This window comes from Odontesthes bonariensis, chromosome 21 (genome assembly GCF_027942865.1).
Source record: "Odontesthes bonariensis isolate fOdoBon6 chromosome 21, fOdoBon6.hap1, whole genome shotgun sequence".
In the NCBI taxonomy this organism is placed as follows: Eukaryota; Metazoa; Chordata; class Actinopteri; order Atheriniformes; family Atherinopsidae; genus Odontesthes; species Odontesthes bonariensis.
In genome coordinates this window covers 12,986,488-13,005,123 of record NC_134526.1, presented here as the reverse complement: position 1 = coordinate 13,005,123, position 18,636 = coordinate 12,986,488, and the positions used below count along the sequence as shown (strand labels likewise).

General features: G+C 38.5%; 2 protein-coding genes across 2 annotated transcripts; one reads left to right on the top strand and one right to left on the bottom strand.

The window, feature by feature from the left end:
- The first annotated feature begins 1,022 nt into the window (after window positions 1-1,022).
- Window positions 1,023-16,789, top strand: lmx1al (LIM homeobox transcription factor 1, alpha-like). Its single transcript, XM_075453130.1, has 9 exons — window positions 1,023-1,114; window positions 2,818-2,906; window positions 3,804-3,993; window positions 13,166-13,398; window positions 13,899-14,062; window positions 14,218-14,295; window positions 14,381-14,498; window positions 14,575-14,730; window positions 14,841-16,789. Exons 1-9 carry the CDS (start codon window positions 1,071-1,073, stop codon window positions 14,996-14,998), a joined length of 1,230 nt encoding a protein of 409 aa, XP_075309245.1. The 5' UTR covers window positions 1,023-1,070; the 3' UTR covers window positions 14,999-16,789.
- Window positions 16,790-17,211: 422 nt separating this feature from the next.
- Window positions 17,212-18,439, bottom strand: chchd5 (coiled-coil-helix-coiled-coil-helix domain containing 5). Its single transcript, XM_075453131.1, has 4 exons — window positions 18,331-18,439; window positions 17,956-18,096; window positions 17,700-17,851; window positions 17,212-17,425 (listed from the first exon to the last, which is right to left on the bottom strand). Coding segments are annotated over exons 1-4 (324 nt in total). The 5' UTR covers window positions 18,333-18,439; the 3' UTR covers window positions 17,212-17,396.
- Between the last annotated feature and the right edge of the window lie 197 nt (window positions 18,440-18,636).

Here is an 18,636-nt window from a genome sequence, read left to right as displayed (position 1 = left end):
CCTTCGAGCCGTGTAAAGTGCAGAACAGATGGGACAGGTCCATGTATTAATCACCTGCATGGGTTAGGGTTGCATGAATGTAACTAGCATATAACTGAAGAGTGGAGGTGAGGAGATATAAACTATCATCAAGATTTTGTCCTGTAAGTAATGAATATCTGCTACATTTATCTGCTACACAAACTTTGTTTGTTTTTTTTTAAATTGTCGTGCTTTTTTGATATTTTAGTCTCCAGAGGTAAATATTTTATACAAACAAAGATATGCCTTCATCAATGTCATGGTTTAGGATTTTTTTTTTGTATCTGTTTTTGTTTTTGACTGTTGCGCCTTCCATGTTCTGACACAAGGGGGCGGTCTTTCAGTGTGAGAGAAGAACATGTCAGAAACAATAGTAGAGGGGCAATAAACCGTTAAGTTCAAACTGCAGTGCTGTGTTTTAAGATAACACTTTTCCTTGTGCCGCAAAAGCCTCTCCTCCTCATCTGGGTCAGTTTAGAGCAAAATGTAAAGTAAGGCGAGATTTTCTTGTATCTTTTAGGAGTTTGGGTTGTATGCAAGTGCTGTCATCCTTATTTGCCTTTGTTCTTTTGATATTTTTCCCCAGATACATGAGGTATAATAATATTGTATATTATTAAAGCCATAACTGATATCCTCTTTGTATGGAGGGAAATCAATAAGTCAGCCCAAGTTATTTAACTTTTTCAGATGCGCACTCGTCAAGTCCTCTTCCAAAACTGAAGACAAATTCAAGGGATCCTCTCCATCTGAGTTATCAAAAGGCTGCATTATTGCTCATCTTCCCTCAACATCTTCCGCACCTTCTCCCTCCCTCCTTACTTGTCTGTCCATCTCCTCCCTCTGCCCCTTTTTTTTTACGCACAAAACAGTCAGAGCGCACACACGGCTGCCGAAGAAAACAGGAGAGACAATAGATCGTACTTTTGGCCATCATGCTATTTGGATTATCACCGTAAGCAACATGCACGCCGAACTGTAAGGTACAGGTGGACAATCTGTAATCGCGTGTGCTCATTCATACAAGCTGAAAGTTTCACCAGTTTTTAATGTTACCAACCGAGATTTCAGGAGGAGTGTGTTTCACCTCAAGGTAGGACTCAGGGAACTATAAGGAACAGGTTGCAAGCAGCCGTTTGAGATGCAAATAAATGTATTTCTTGAACTGATGTCTCTCATTTTTAGCTCCAGCAATTGTTTAGATGTAATTGTTTCAATTGTTTCATATATTTGCTGTTTTCAAGGATGCGGCATGAAAAGTACATCACAATGACCCTTCTGTCTGATAAGAATAATTTCTCAAAGAGCATTTGAAGAGAACCTATTCTGTTAGGTTTCTTGGTTCATTATCAGATGTGTTGCTTTGCAGGCTGCACGACCGTTAATAACTGTCATTATAATGAATTATTTTGTTAGCGAACGATAGTTTTAGGAGAGCCACAATCAGATCGAAGTGTTGGACAGAAACAGACGTAATGCACAACTGCTTTTATTTCTGTTTTTTCTGTTTACTTATTGTTGTTTTTAACTCATTCAAATTGTAAATTGTTTTTACTTTTAAGCGAGAGGGAAAACATTTCTTTCATCAGCTTTTACATGTTCTCATCATATCTAACTGCTCTGCCAATGAGTTTTGACGTCACCTTTTAACCATACACCTTTTACAGCAACAAATTAAAGATTATGTGGCCATTGTGATCAATTCACTGACTCCGTGAAACCTGCAGGAAGTTCGACAAAAAATTTGGATTTTTAAAAAAACTTATTTTCTTGATTTATTTATTTATTTATTTTTTATTATTATCATCATCCTTTGTTATTTTAAATCTCAGAATATCTGGTTGGACAACTGATTAGTGGTGCAAGGCACACATACATCAATTTATTCAACCCACTTAGGAAAAATGCCAAATCAGATTAGCTATATTTACATAATTCGTTGTGTTTACTTTGATTACATTCGTTCATGAAGAAATCATTTTTCAATCAATATTCCACGGACCAAAAGTTAAAACATGAGGAATGCGTGAAGCAGTTTTTATTACAATAACAGTCAAATATCATATGAAGATATTAGCTGTTATCCAGTTGGAATTCAGACTTTGGATCGTCTCATTAGGATTTCAATGTGCACAAACTAAATTGAAAAGGCCAAATGAATGTGTCTGTACAGTAATTTTCGCCATCGTTCAACAATATGTTTTACTCTGGATGTGTTTAAAAAAGTCATTTTGAAGGATAAAAATTGCCCCATATTTTTAATGCTTAACCAAGGCTACATCCAATCATCCGTTTTGCTTTAACGATGGATTATCACAAAATATAACCAGTCATCTGGGATGGATAAAATTCAGGTATTTTAATGTCAAATTTTAGATCAAGCGTTTCGTAATTTCAACACGTTATTTTTACATTCTATTTTTTTTTTCAAAGCTCAGAAAGCAAACATATAGTATATATAGTATACATACTATGTATTTGCAGCTTACAGCAGTCTCTGGTATGTTCACAATCCAATAATAGTGTTTGTTTTTTTTCCAAACAGTAATATAATGGTTTAAATCTAAATATTTACATATATATGGTGAGCGTTATTTTTTTTATGTGTTTTTGTATACTGTCAAATTTCCAGTGTCCATTTTGTCGACATAATATAACATTCAAAAGAAATTGAGCCGGTTTTCATAGTCTGCCTATGTTGGTCTGAATTTTCAATTGCCGATTTTTTTATTTCCAGGTAGATGTACTGTAGTTGTTTTGGTCATATCTAAGATAACGGTCCCTTTTTGTGTCTAGCGATCACACTGAGGGAAGGAGAGAAGGGATGAAAACAGAGGAGAACCAGCAGTCCTGTCTGCAGCAGACTCCGTCCTCAACGCCTTTTGGTGAGTGTTGGCTCATCATTTGTTGCGTGCGACCCAGACGTGTTGAACTCATGTTAACCAGTCTACACGTCTGTATCGACATATGCAGACATGGTATCTGGATACAAAGTTTTTGTGATTAACGTTTACATTTCAAATATTACAAAGGCGAGAAGAACAAACAAAGACTAAATTCTGTGCCACTCATCATTGCACACCGACTAAGTAACTTTCTGTAAGAATACATGGCTGTGCTTGCAAGCTTTCTTTATGGGTATATGTCGTTTAAATTATGACAAAAAAAAAAGTGTCTACCTCACAACCACAGCTGAAATATTATGAGAATACTGAAATGCATAGGAGAGGGAGGAAAAAAACGCTGCGCTCTTTATGTTGGCTTGAATAACTACAGCCCATCATAATGGCTCATGACTTTAGTTGTATAGGTTGAAACCACAAGCAATTTAAAACATATTTGCAGGAAGAATTTAGAGACAAACAAACAAACAAAAAACAATCACGTTCTCAGCGTTCAAGCCTAGTGTGACAGAAAAAAACACAGTGACTACATGTTTCTGGTTACACAAATTAATATCCCTGGGATTGTTTGAAACCTTTAGAATAAATTGTTTGCGTCAAAATGCGATGAACCCAAAACGTTTCACCTTTTGATTTTTTTTCTTTATAATCAACGAGCTATTGTTTTGTTCCACATGCTACAAGTTTATTGTTTTTTTTATACATCATTGCACTATTGTTCTTGTACTGCATTACAGATGACCATGGGTGCAGGGAAATTTCAGGAGTCCATTTTTAATTTTATGTTAGTGTCATTTTTGTCGATACGTGGTTCGTGACCTCAGGGGGCTTTGGCCTTCTCACTTCCTCCATATCCACGCACTGGTATGCTCTCACCAGGTCCAGATTACAGAGGAGGGGGAGAGGTGTGCGCTGGCTGCGAGTCTCCCATCGCCGATCGCTTCCTGCTGCGCGTGAACGAGCGTTCCTGGCACGAGACCTGCGTCAAGTGCGCAGTGTGTTTGAGCGCGCTCACCGGGACGTGCTATTGCAGGGACCGCCTGCTGTACTGCAAGCACGACTATGAGAAGTAAGAACAAAGCCAACACATGTCTAAAGAAATTAGGATACAATTTATATCATTTTCAATGCTAGACAGAAACTGACTTTGATTTTGACACAAAGAGAAAAAAATCCTTAAAAAAAGAAAGAAATTGTGTGTGTATGTGTGTAGAAATATTCATACACTAAAGCCTCAACATAATGAAAACATTAAAGTTATATCTCAGTAGTTGGAATATTTCTCAAAGTGACTTTATTCAGCTTTCTGTTTGCAAGCAAGACAGTTTCTTCATTATACGTTTGTTTAATAAGACTGAAAAAGTTTTACACACTTAATCTCTGTCCTCCTACCAAGTTTGAAATTAACATTCAGTCCCTAAGCTTTATACCACTATATGTTTACATAACAAGAGACATAACAGTTTGTAACTCTTCCAAACTTAATATTTCAGATAACACAAATCATCTAAATTATAAGTGAAAATGTACAAATAATGTACATTTTCGGAGGCATATGTGTGCAAAATTATGACTCACACTGCTCATCTTATTAGCAGTGTTCTGCTGGGAAAACCTGAATCCTGACGTTCACATGGAGTTTGCTTTGACACTCACCACCAACCTAAACATTTTGCAGACTAATCACATCGCCCACATATGGAATCTGCACTCCGCTAGCAGCCTCCCACAGCACGACAGCAATGACTCCTGCAAAAACTACTTAGAAAGGGCTAAAAGAGCACGGCAAAGAGTCTAAGGTGTTCACCCAGCAAACTACCCAGACACTGATGGGGGAAGCAAGCCCAGTCCACAAAGAACCCATCCCACAACCCACAAGGCCCAAAGGATCTATTGTGAGATCATTCAGGGACACCCTCAGAAGTTCTTTGTAGAAGATCTGGCAATTTGGCAATATGAAGAGTACTTACTCAGTAAGGCAGGTAATCATATTGTTATAGCTTATCGGTGTAATGACATTATTATACCTGTTAAGTGTTATTGGTTTAGACTGTCAGTATTCTCAATGAGACGGTATGTCTCCTCAAAGCTCAGTTTCCTGCTTTCGGATTTATAGGATCATAAACATTGTGTTAATATTAACAAAGTTTTTTTTAATTAACAATATTTTACATGCAGTTTAGCAATGCATCTGGATATACAAACCGAATTTACTCCAGTACAAAATGACAACATGCAAAATACATACTTGGTGAATTTGAAACTTCTTTTTATTGTTTGATAATTCAGCTCTTTGCACATTTTTGTGGCCAAAGCAGGACTTTTCTTTGGTGGTTTGGTGTACGCTGTGGTCAGTGGATGTGCATGCAGTGGGAGCTCTTGGGATGAACAGTTTAAGGACAAGACTGCGGCTTATCATTGTTTTGAAAAGTGTCAGACGGCATCCAGCAGCACAGACTCTCCCACTGTACCTGACATCTGGAGGAGAGAGAGTGAGAAAGAAGGAGATGAAAGCCCCATTGTGTGACGTTCATATGAAAAAATGAGTGGGAAAAGTGGATTCAAAACCATAGCATCGATGAAACACTGGCTTCATTATTAGTAATGGAACAAAAAAGCATATTTGCTCTCCCTGCGTAACGATTGTGATTGCAGATCCAAATCAACAGTGAGCTGGTTCAGTCACTACGGTGTTTATTTAGCCTCCTATACATTGCATATGCCTTGTTGCTTTGTTGTGTGAGCTGGTGCCAGACTTGGCACACAGCAATGGCTGTGACCTTCAGCGGATCAGCAACAATGTCTCCTTGTTTTCCCTGCAGTCTGTCCATCAGTGCCTTACACTACACACTCCCGCAGTTAGAGCAGGTGTGTGGACTGTAACAGATAAGCTTGTCCAGGAATTTGGAACATGTATAAGAATTTTAGGGGAATTCGTAGAATTATTGGCACATAATTTAATTTCTTTCAACATTTTAGTTCATGCTTGGTTTCATTATAGCTCTCTTTGCCTCAAAGAAACAAATGCAAATCATTTACCTGACATCTATAACTCTGACGAGCCATATGCGTGTGTTTGGAATAGAAGTAAGTGAATTAACAGAGGATGTGTGGATGCACACATTCCTGCTAAGGCACCATCTTGAAGGTTTTTCAGCTCATACACAGATATTTGTTCATACGTGGATACTTAATTTCCCTTAATCAGTATTTCTGACTTGTCCAAATATTTCCTTTGATTCACTCTTTGCTTTTATTATGTTATATATATTATAGCATAAAGATGTGTAGACCTCTCCTCCCAGACGCTTTGACTCTTTGCCACTCTGTTCATTAAGGTTACTCTGATTTTCTTATTTTGTCTTTGGAAGGGGCGTGTAAGGGTGGTTGAGGCCTATATTTAGAGTTAATCTATTTGGTTTGAATGAACAATTAAACACATTTGGAAACCAACAATTCAAAAATGAGGAAACAAATTTGAAAGTTTGAAATATGATCCATCCCCCACTTGTTTCATTTGGAATAAACAACCCGCAAGACAAAAGTTAATTCAACATTTGCATGTTTAATATTTTTGAGAATACATTTCTTCTAGAATTATTCCAAAATGGTTCCCCAGAAACACAAAAACCCAACGTCAGGTTTTAGCATGTCAGTGGACTGTTTAGTCTTACTGTTTAAACACAATGTAAAACATTGTCAACATGTTTATTAGATTGTGAGTTCTTATTCCCTGAAGCCTGCTGCCTAAATTAGCTCCCATTTGTCATTCTTAAAAAGATTAATAATAAAACAAAATAAAATAGAAACCTAATGAAAGTATACCTTCTTAGTATTGCCAGTTGTTTAGTTGGTCTCAAACTGCTGAGGAAATCTGGCGATTAAGACAGACAAAAGAACATATAGATTTATTATTTGTTGTGAAACCCTGAAATGTTCTTTGAAACTTTAAACTGTCATGAACCAGATACTCAACATGAGGCATTACCACAAAGAAAAATTCCCTTACAGATTCTGCAAAGGTCCAATTCACTATTTTTTACTGAAAAAATGGACACTGTCGTACAAATCTGACTAAAGAAAATATTCAATACATCACAGACATAAATTCTTGATATTGATGACCGACACTCCACGGACTCCTCCCAAGGTCTTAATGAGAAATGGAGACTCAGGATTTTCTGACAAAAACAATCAAAAGCAAAGCACTCAATTTATATTGCACTTTGCAATACATTAAAACTGTTTTTGTTTCAATTTCATTCTAATTAAAGGACAATAGTTGACCTCATCAGCTCAGCTGTTGATTAGATGGACATGCAGCATCAATATGGACCCTCTCTATACTTTACTTTCTAAGTGCTATCATGGTTCATTGTAAAATTGACCAATGTAGAACCAGTGTTCCCTGCTTAATGATCCTGAGCCTAGTAAGAATAGAGGGTAGTCTGGCTGTGTGGAGCCAAGAAAACTCCCTTGTAAGCCCATAAAGGCAGCTTTAGCCCTGTGAAAAACAGGCCACCAGGGTGAATATTCACTAAACCTTGGATTTTATACCTCACACTGTGGAGGGCACACAGACAGCAACGAAGTTTCCAAACCCTCTCACAGAGAGAAAGGGAGACCCCACTGCCACAGTTGTGGAATCATCTTCTACTAACTGGAGTTATACCGTATACAAGTCTAAAACAAACGACCTCAAAGGACTGTCTTCCCAGCGTGTGAACTTCTAAATCTGAGGATAGAAAATGTATTTTCTTTCCCTTCTCCCTTCTATACCTGCACCCCACCAACCATTTCTCTCCCTGTCTCTCGACCCATTACCTCATTCATCACTGTCTGCTTTGTAATAATATTTCTCTATACAAAACCTCATTTCCTTCTTGTTGAGATTGATAGCAGTGATGACACCAAACAGTTTATCTCCCCGTTTATCCCTTGTTTTCTCTTAATCGCCTCACCACCCGCACCCTCCTCAGTGCCTCTTTGTGTCTCAGGAGGAAAATGAGAGGAGGTGGTGGGAAGGCTGATTGGGTGCAGTGCTAATTGCCGAACTCTCTGGCTATCCTGGGATGACAGATCTGACACTGTGATGCTGTTAAATGTATATATCAAATGGATCAAAAAGCCTCCTTATCAGCCTCCAGCTTAACTCTTGTACAGGTCTCATGCATGTTTTTAATGCTTAATGACATAAATATGTTTCAATCTCATTTAAAAAAAACAATCAAATAAACAAACGGTTTATGCCTTTATTTATCATTTTCATTGGTCCTTAACCATGAAAATACTTTTGAAAACGTTCTTCAAGTTAAAATCTTCAGGGTGTCTCGTCAGAAACAAACTCTTGGCTGTTTTGTATTTTTAATTGATTTGCCAGGAATTTGCCATTAAGATACAAAATTATTGTTTTAGAAAATACAGAGAATTTCTGCCCATAATAATGCAGCTGAAAGTTAAAAGTCAGATACTGGCATTATTAACGTGTATATAGGTTTGCTTTTTTGGTGAATCATGGCTGCATTTGACAGGTCAGGATAGCCAAAACTCAAAACAAATCTGTCAGACTTTACATACAGTATTAGACACACATGACATGCATATTCTTTAACGTTCAAGCAGTACCACATCAAGGGCACACTTTAACCACACCTGCAGCTCAACAGATCACAGTCAGAGGTACATCAGATGAAAACAAAGTGGGGAATGTGCAGTTTTCTTTGTTTTGATGGTCTTTGACATTTAAAAACATGCAAATTGCTGATATTAGTGAAAGAATATAAGAGAGTGATCTCTCATTGATGAAAAGTGGGTCCAAAATTAGATTTTAAAAAAGTGAAAACAAGGTGTCTGAGAGGTTTAGGGACGGGACAGCCAAAAGGAGGGACTGATTTTTATTGAGGTATATCACTGTTTATGTGTGTGTGTGTGTGTGTGTGTGTGTGTGTGTGTGTGTGTGTGTTGGTGTGTGTGGTGAGTGGGGGGCATATTGCCACTGTTTTTGCATAATGTGTGATGAGACCCCATCATCTTTCCTCCCCCACAACAATTTTATAACAGACAGCTAATAAATGTTTCATGGCAGAACAAGCTGCTCGCCTCGGCTTTATTAAATCTGAGATAATAAAGGAAGAGAGGGAGAGAGAAAAAAGTGAGAATAGGGGGTCGCACAAGAGAGAGAGAGAGCGATAGGGAGATTGGTGTAGACTTTTCTCAAACCAACCGGCTGTATCTCCTGTTTCTGAGGCAACGGGCTCCGCTGTCCCTCCGCCACCCCCTCCCTGCTGCTTCCCGCTCCGCCAGAGTCAGACAGGAAATGAGAAACGGGCAGACAGGATATTGCGTTCTGGTGGCCTGGGGATTAACTGTTTTATCTAAACTAACACACACCCACTCACTCACACTCATAAACACACATCTATATTGTGACACATAGCATTCATTCTTGGTACCATCAGGTGTAGATCACACACACACACACACACATCATTCAGACCATGCACATCTTGCAAGTCTTTGATTGCTACTTTACACAGGGCAGAACTTAAGCATTTTAAGCATTGGCGCTGCTCTCCTGGTGAGCTGGTTATTATTTCCAGTAGGAACAATTTACAATGAAAATCACAACACGTAACTGTATAACTGTGATACTGGCTGAGTGGAGTGTCTCATCAGCGATGCCTTTAAAGGCATATTCAATATACTACCTGCCCTTGTAGCCATTAGATAGCACCTTTTATACATTTAGGAAAATACTCATTAAGCAAGCAAACTCTTGATGTCACGGGTGGATATGGTGCACAAATGAAAGCATCTGTCAGTGTTTTATTGATGTTTGTACCAGGGCACCTTATCTATGTTTACACTATCTGTGCATATTTGTGTTTTTGATTGCACGTGACAGAATATACATCATATCATGCTCGCATCACTGTACTATATATACATATATCTATATATATATATTCATATACGTGTGTATTTCTGTGTGAGTGAGTGGTGGCAGGGTAGCAAGTATCGTGGGGAATGCTGGGAGATTTTAATAACACAGAAGCAGTGCAGGGAGATTTAATAAAAGGAGATGATGTGATTACTGAACCCTGGCTCTGAGCCATTTTGCTTCACAGAGCAATATCCGCCAAAAGTGTGCACACACATTTACACGCACAAACACACATACATTTCTAAGAAATACTTAACAGAATACAACTTTAAAGTAAGACTGATGCATATCATTTGTCCTTTTTGCATCCATCTTCTGTATCGTTGGTTGTACCTTAATTTTTAGGGAGCACCATTTGTATGACATAGACTGTGGTCAAAACTCAGTTTGAATCAAAGCTACTGCATCAACAATTCAGTGTATTTCACATAGAGAACAAGAAATATATTTAAAACTTTCTGAGTGAATGACAGTGGTGAATATTTATGTGCCACAGTTTCAAAGTAGTTATGATCTTCTGAGATTAAATTAGAACCCAAACCTAGTGTAATTGAAGGAACTCTCTAACCCCAGAGTTAGCATAACTGAACCAGTACCTGTATTAATATTCATCATGACTATACAGAGATGCAAAACACTGTAATTGCTCTGAGACACATACATATTTATGGATGATTGTATTTCAGTCCAGACAGTGTCAAACTTGTCATAGCTCACAGGCAAAACAATGCCACATGACACAGCTTAGGGAGATGGCAAAGATTCTGTTATTCTGTTTGTATGCCTGGGATCTACAATAATGCAAAAAGAAAATACATGATTGCAGCAATACTATACTGTTCAGCATCTCTCTCTGCCTCTCTAAATTTGATCTCTTAATCAGTGAGCTTGTATTTAGTCATACCCTATAACCTCTCCTAAATCCATGGCAATGAGAAGGAAAAGTTCTGCTGCCAATCTTCCTCAGCTTTTGTACATTACAAAATTCCAAAAGTTGATCTGCACTTGCATCTCTGATCTTTGCAGTAATTTATATGTAACATACCATGAATAATATAATTTCATCAAAGGAAAGCCCTCTAACTCCAGTCTTTCATTGTAAACTAATGCACAGGTGGTTTTAATACCCCTGAGCCAAGTTGTAATTTTCCACTTTTCAGGTTTATGATACATATTTATTTGAATCTCCACAAAAGCAGTTTCACAGCAAGCTACAAAACAGTTTGAATGAACAAATCAATATTAATTTAGATTGTCCAGTAGTAATGTAAATTAGCTTAGCATTAGTGGAAAGTAGTTGTTTGGGGCGTATTTGATCAGATTGTATCAATTGAGCTAAATTAAGATGTATCGTGTCCTCTATCCGTCATGTCCATAGTGATTTTTAGAAGTTGCAGTCTGGTTAGGACCATGTGTGAACGATACTTCTATTAGAGGGATTAGACTGATCTACTTACAGACCCCCCTCTGTGGCAGTTGCCCCAAGTTGCCTTCATTTGCCATGTTGAGTAAATTCCTACCGGGCTGCGTACACCCCGATTAGGGAGTGCGGGACTTAACCACCCAATATTATCAGTCTTATGTCAAGCAGCCCTGACGATTCTTTTCTGTTGAGTAATGTTCACAGTGAAAAGAGGTATTTAAGATGCTGAAGTGTGTATTCAGATGGAGAGTGAGACTGCATAGAGCAGCGTTATTGATTGTTCCTCTTTTGTGGCGCACACATATTATGACTTCACTTTTACAGTGAAAGCCTCCCTGTAGAATTAATTATGATGCTTCTGTAAGAAAGTGAGATGTGTAACATTTAGTTAAACACAAGACCCTCTCACAACTGGTCTGTGTAGGGCTGCTTATTGTGGTACTTACGTTTGCTTTCTGATATTAAATTAGCGACACTGTCATTTGGGGAATTTGGAGAGCGTTTGGCAGATGGATTGAGAAAGATTAGCTGTAGCAGCTGCGTTTGGGACAGAATCACAGATTAGAAGCTCTAATGTGCAGACCTGGCTCCTTCTTTACACTCCAGATTTGGGCAGCAACACCTTCCTATCACTCAGTCAGGGAGCGTCAACACTTCGGCCTTCATCCCCTCCTCCCCCTGTTACTTCCCCTTTGAGTCTCCCTCCCTTACCAAGGTCTGTACTTTGTTGTGGTGCTATTTCCGTATCTTTGTATCTTTACTCATTTTACACCAATGTACCATCAGGTAACTCTTCCTGTTAAGCTGATTTAAGGAGGATCCAGTGTTCCAAAAGCTTTTTCAAACTGCAGATGCATTACACAACCAATATGATGCTGCGTGATGGTACGATGAATATAAGTAAAGCCTATATCAAACTAGGTATAGTTAGTTAAACTCAGCTGGTGCATGTGCAAATGTCTGAGTTGATGGCCATGCATGTGCACGTATGTGTGTGTGTGAGTACCTATGTTTGTGCGTATGTGTGTTTTGTGTGCATAAGTGAGAGGATAGAGATTAACCCCATGCTATCCCCAATCCCTGGTTATGAGTTTACAGCGTCTGTCTGGCCATCTCACTGTTTAAACAACAATCTAATTAATCCTGTCTTTATTAGTTTCAGTGAACTGGGGAGGCAGGCTGGGAGGGCGTGAGGGAAAACTGGGAATGCTGGCAGAATTTACTGAAAGAGGGGGAGGAAACCAAGAGCAAGAACAGGGATTTGAGAGGAATTTAAAGGAAGAGACTTAGGCACTACAAATGGAAATAGGGATGTGAAGAGACTGTGAGGCAGGATAGAAATACTATCACAGAGGGAGAACTAGCGGGATAAAGGAAGATGTGATCACAGGGAAGCAATGGGCTTGAGAAAGATAGTTTTAAGCTTTATTCATAGAGTTAAATAAGTACCTTAAGATTGTCGGTAGTATACGGATAGGCTGGACTTAGCCAGTTCTTAACATTTGAGGATAGAGACAGAAAATATAACAGGCAGCCTCCTTATCATTGGCTAACTACTGCCATCTACTGTCATTGGAAGGAAAACAAAATACAATATAAAATGGAGACACTGTAACTCATCTTAACAGATGTTCACCTTGTTGCACTGTGAATTGGGTAATGCTTATACAACCTTTAATTAAGAGACAGCTAATCTACGGAATAATTGGAGCTAAGGGTAAATGTGTCAGAGCTTTCTTTGTGTCTCCATCTTTAATTACCTCACGTCTTATTCTGCTTGTCAGGACTCTCATCATGCATCCTCCTCATTTTATGGTTAATATAGATACATCTAAATATATAAGCCCATGTGTTTGTGTTTCTTTGTACTTCCAGGCTCTTTGTAAGGAAGTGTAGTGCCTGCCTGCAGGTCATTGGACGTTCTGAGTTGATAATGCGTGTGCTCGGCCAGGTGTACCACCTGGGCTGCTTCAGCTGCTGTGAGTGTGAACGTCGGCTGCAGAGAGGTGATGAGTTTGTGCTGAAAGAGGGCCAGTTGCTCTGCCGCATGGACTATGAAAAGGAGAGGGAGATGCTCGCTGCTATTAGTCCCACACCAACTGAATCAGGTAAAGTGTACTACAAAAGTGCTTACGCTGAACTATGCATAAAACACGTTGACAAAAAAAAAGGAGTTTCCTCAAGAATATACTCCTTCTTTCATGTTCATCTTTTTTTCCCCCTTCAGATCACTAAGTAGCACCTTAGGAAAATTGAAGGTTTGAATCTTAGACTCTCCAGGGTCAGTAGGTATCAGATATGTAGAGAGTGTATGGCAAACTTAATTCCAGACTCTAAGTAAGTTATTGAGCATTTGGGGACTGTCATTGATGCACAACCCAATTGTTAGGCAGAGCAGCATCGTCACTGCTTGACAAGTATTTAACAACAATTACAAAAATTGTATTTGGTGTGTCATCCCTGTCATTAAGATTCTGTGTGTAGAACTGTGTTTCTTATTTATAAAGACTGTGCTCACCAGTTTTTACATTAGAACTTGGGAATTATTTATGGTACGAGGCACATGAGTTGCCGATCTTATAGTGTTGTTCTCTTCTTTTTTTTCTAGTAAAAAGTGAGGATGAAGATGGTGGAGGAGGCTCAGGCGGTGGGAAAGGTGGTGATGAAGGCAAGGAGCACAAGCGTTCAAAACGTCCACGCACCATCTTGACCACACAGCAGCGGCGAGCTTTCAAGGCCTCCTTTGAAGTATCTGCTAAGCCATGCCGAAAGGTGGGCGGGTCAGCATCTTATCAGTGGAAAAGCATGCCACAAAATACTTCTTCAATTTCCTTCCAAACTTTATTGTTTGAGAGTCTGGCTGTCAGTTTGTAAAACAGTAAATCAAGTTTGTATTTCAATAGCAATGCAAAACTCTTAACTTGTAGGTGAGGGAGACACTGGCTGCCGAGACTGGGCTGACAGTGCGTGTTGTGCAGGTGTGGTTTCAAAACCAGAGAGCAAAGGTTAGATTTGATATATTTCTTGAAGACATGCTCTCTCTCACAAATCACATTGAAAATTCATAAACTATCTGATTTTGTGTCATAGATGAAAAAGATAGCTCGCCGACAGCAGCAACAGCAGCAGCAGCAGGAACAAGAGCAATTGGGAGGGACCAGGAGAGGACCGAGCAGAGGGGGCCGCCAAAGCAATGACGACAGTGAGGGTAAGAAAGGAACAAAGAAACAAAGAAAGAAAGGCAGTAAAAACTAGAATGGTTAAGGAGATTTTCACCTTCACAGATGGTTCTAGTACCCATGGTATGGATGGGATGCTTGGATATCCATCTCTTCCACGTCAACAGCTACTTGCTCTGGACCCCAACATATATGGTGGAGAGCACTTTCGACATGGGCTTACACCTCCTCAGCTGAATAGTGAGCAGCTCCACTCCTACGGTAAGACAGAAGGTCAAAGCTAAAATAATTTCTCTATGTTGTGTTCTTGGTGTTAACTTAGGCAAGTCCACTCCAGATGTTCATACTTTCATTCTTTTGTATTACTGTAGACTCAGAGACAGTCTTCCATGATTTGGACAGTGATGGAAGCCTTGGTCACCTTGGTGACTGTCTCTTAGCAACAGGGGAAGGTGGTCTCCTGTCAGGACGAGTGGGAAACCCCATTGACCGTCTCTACTCCATGCAGAACTCCTACTTCACCTCCTGACCCTAATGAACTATCACCCATGCCCCTCCTGTTCCACCTTTCACCTCAAAGATGCAGCTAATTGAGTCTGTCCATCAACGTGCCTGTGGGACCATTCTTCATGAAACAGGCTAAACCCAAACACACTTCTGTGCTTTTATTACAGGCTAACATCATCCCAAGTCAGAAATTGTCATAATTAGCATAACGTTTCGACATCCTTACCCACATGAGAATCACATGCTGGATATGCAGACACTGTAAATGTCCAGGATAATATACTTCAAATCCTCTTGTTGTATTTATGTCATATTCAATTAAATATGTTTTATGGCACTTTTTATCAGAAGAAAAAAAAAGGAAGACACTTTTACCTATCAATATGTATCATGAATTACAGAAAAGTGATAAAGGAAGAGCGTGTGTGTGGTTGTTTGTCTCGTTCGTCTCTCTGTGGCCCTGTGATGGACTGGCGATCTGTCCAGGATGTATCCTGCCTCTCGCCCGATGACAGCTGGGATAGGCTCCAGCCCCCCCGCGACCCAACCAACAGATTTAGCGGGTATACAAAATGGATGGATGGATGATAAAGGAAGTGAATTCATCGTATTTAGGACTCTTGGCAAGTTTTAGCACATGTGAAGGTCTAAATTACATTAGTTTATTACATAACTTCCTCTGTTTTGCCAGGACTAGTTTAACTGATTGTGTGTGAATGACTGCAGTATGAATAATACTGATAATGGATTGGACTACAGTTTTGCTCTCAGGTTAGTGTGTATGTATATGTAACCTGAGCTTCAACTCAGGATAGGCCTATTGTGCTGAATAGGATGATAATTTAATTTTACCTTTTACTTCAAGAATGTGAATTGCAAAGCGTTAAGAGTTAATTCTCCGTGTATAACTGTCATTTCAAACTTTATCATTTGTTTTTAGGTAATGCGTGACAGCTATAATATGGACCAAAACAAATTGATTTTATTTTTTTTAGCAGTTAGAATATAGATGACAGTACAGGGTCTTTTGAAGAGCCTTTTGCGGAAACAGGGTTGTATAAATAATAATTGCTTTAGTTTTTCCTTTTATTTTTATGATGTAATTGTTAAGAAACATTGCATTGAATTACAACCAAAAGATCCAAAATGCCCCAAATTTAGGATACTGGGTACATGACGATGAGCTCCAAATGTAAATGTTAGTAGGACTGTGTTACAATTAATTGTTGTAATAACTTTCTGTAATAATTTTCTTTTCAACAATCATATTAGAAAATGTGAGTAGATATTTTGTACCTTCTGTGATAATCAACAAATATTTAAACAGTAGCATGATATTTATGTGCCAAAAAGTAGGTCTAAAGAACTAGCCTCTAAAATTTAAGTTGGATAGCAAGTGTTGCTAAAAGCATCAGAATAGACTTATCATGTGGTGCGAAATAAAGTAGGATTAGGGTGCTACTTGTTTTGTTTAGATGCTAGTGATTGGCTACAACCTGTGATATTCTTTTATGACATTATGTTTAACTCTGATAATTGATTAATGGTGTTTTCAAAGTAATATTATTGTGAATGTAACTTATTTGTGCAAAATTATTTTACTCTTTTGTTCAGTGACTGCAAGTTGATGTTTATTGATTGTAATGTTGCTGTATCTTCAATACAATCTGGGGTTTTATCTTTGAAGCAAATTTGCCTTATTTGTCCTAAATACAATAAGTGATTGTACACTGACACATTGCTCACATGGAATCAACCAGTGACACACTTTAAAGGCAGGGAACCTGTTCCTGCTCAATTACTCCCCGAAAGCTTTAATAATTGAACCAGAAAATATCTGTTCTCCTCAGTGGTCACAGGGTTCATAACTCAACATCCTCCCTCTGTCTCTTTCAGTAGTCCTGCTGATTAGAGGTGGAAAGTCTCCTCCTGATCCTTTCTTCCCAGACTCCCAATTTCTCAGTCATTGTATAGTAAGGAGAGTTTGTGTGGGAGCAATACATTCCAGTTTAATATTTGACTATGACTCAGACCTGAAGAAGGCAATGGTGGGAAGGAACAAAATCAACCAAAAACAGAGGATGATGACACCAGATTAGCAGTAATAGTCTAAATGGTTCAATAAAAAAAAAATGCACAAACCATACTTTATTATATAAGGCAAGTATTAATTTTTATGTTCAAAATCAAATAATGATAAAATAAGAAAATGTTCCACAAGTTCTGCAACAGAGCTGTAGCATTGCAACACTTTATTTTTTATTTTTTTTTATTTTTTTTACAAATAGTCACATTAACTCACAGTCAAGAGAAAAGGGATTTCAACAGACACTGTATCAAGGAGGGGGGATACATGTCTAACCAGCCCACCTGTGCTGCTGAACACATAGGTGTAATCCCATGATGGAAAATGTTGGATCCTACTTTAGCTGGGGTTCTGGATCTGTTGCTGGGAAAAAAAGAAAGACATCTTTATGTTTTCTATAATAAAAATCTCTGAAAAATGGTGAAGGATTTGATTAATTTTGCTAACATAGCAATTATATTTTAATACTGAGCTTTAGTAACAGAAACTCTCAATATGTTCAGTGCAAAAATGCAAAACCAACATAAACAGACCAGTGTGATATGAAAGGCACTTTACTTTCTTAAAAAGAGAAATGATGAAAGGTGACAATCTACACATTAATAATATAGATGTACAGCTTTGATTAGGCACTTACCCACTCCACTGAGGTTCACTGTTTCTGCACAGCCCAGAAAGCGGGCCACGTGTGCTGAGCAGGAGGTAGGTGTATCCTGGTTTTCTTTCAGGCACTGTTCAAATTTCACAAACTCATTGGAACAGTCCTGTCTGATCTTCTGAATCACTGGACTATAAACATTTAAGGATTAAGAATAAAAAAAGTTTTTAAATGAGCAAGTAGGCCATATGTCTTATATGTCTTAGAGAGAGAGCAAACAGATAAGTTGCCTTACTGTGAAGATGTGCATTGTGAAACCTTCATCTTTAGGTCATGACACTTTTGCTGCCATGTCGATGGGTTGGAGGACACACATGACCCATATGACTCCATTTCTTTCTGGCAGTATCTTGCCGTTATTTCCATAGCAGCTTGCCTAAAAGGTGACAAATATACAAATCGTAATTTTAGACAGGTCCATTCAATCAGCCATCTATCATCAACCTAATAAACGTGCCGTTGCACATAACAAGCAGAACAATAAACAGCGAAGCGTACATTTGTTGTATTGGCAAAAATCTTTTTGTTTTTACATTTATAGAGCTCTTCTCTCTACAATACAAATAATGATTCAATTAGGCCTGATATTATCCAGATTTTCAGTTCTTACATGGTGCTATGTAAAGCTGTACCGAACGGAGAAACTGCTCACAAAGGTTATAACCCCACTGTTTCAGCATGTGGAACCATGTTTGTGAGTCCCGGAACTACAACAAGCACACTCAGATCTGATTGGACGGAGGTAAAACATTGTGCTGAGGTTCTTTGATTTTATTGGTTTAGGCTTGCATCGTCACTATTTTTGGCCACACCCCCATCACTACGATATTTTCATTAAAGGGGTAGTTTCTTCTTCGGACATTTTAAGCATTAATGAGTAGTTGATCTTTTGCCAAATAAAGGATTTTTTTTATTT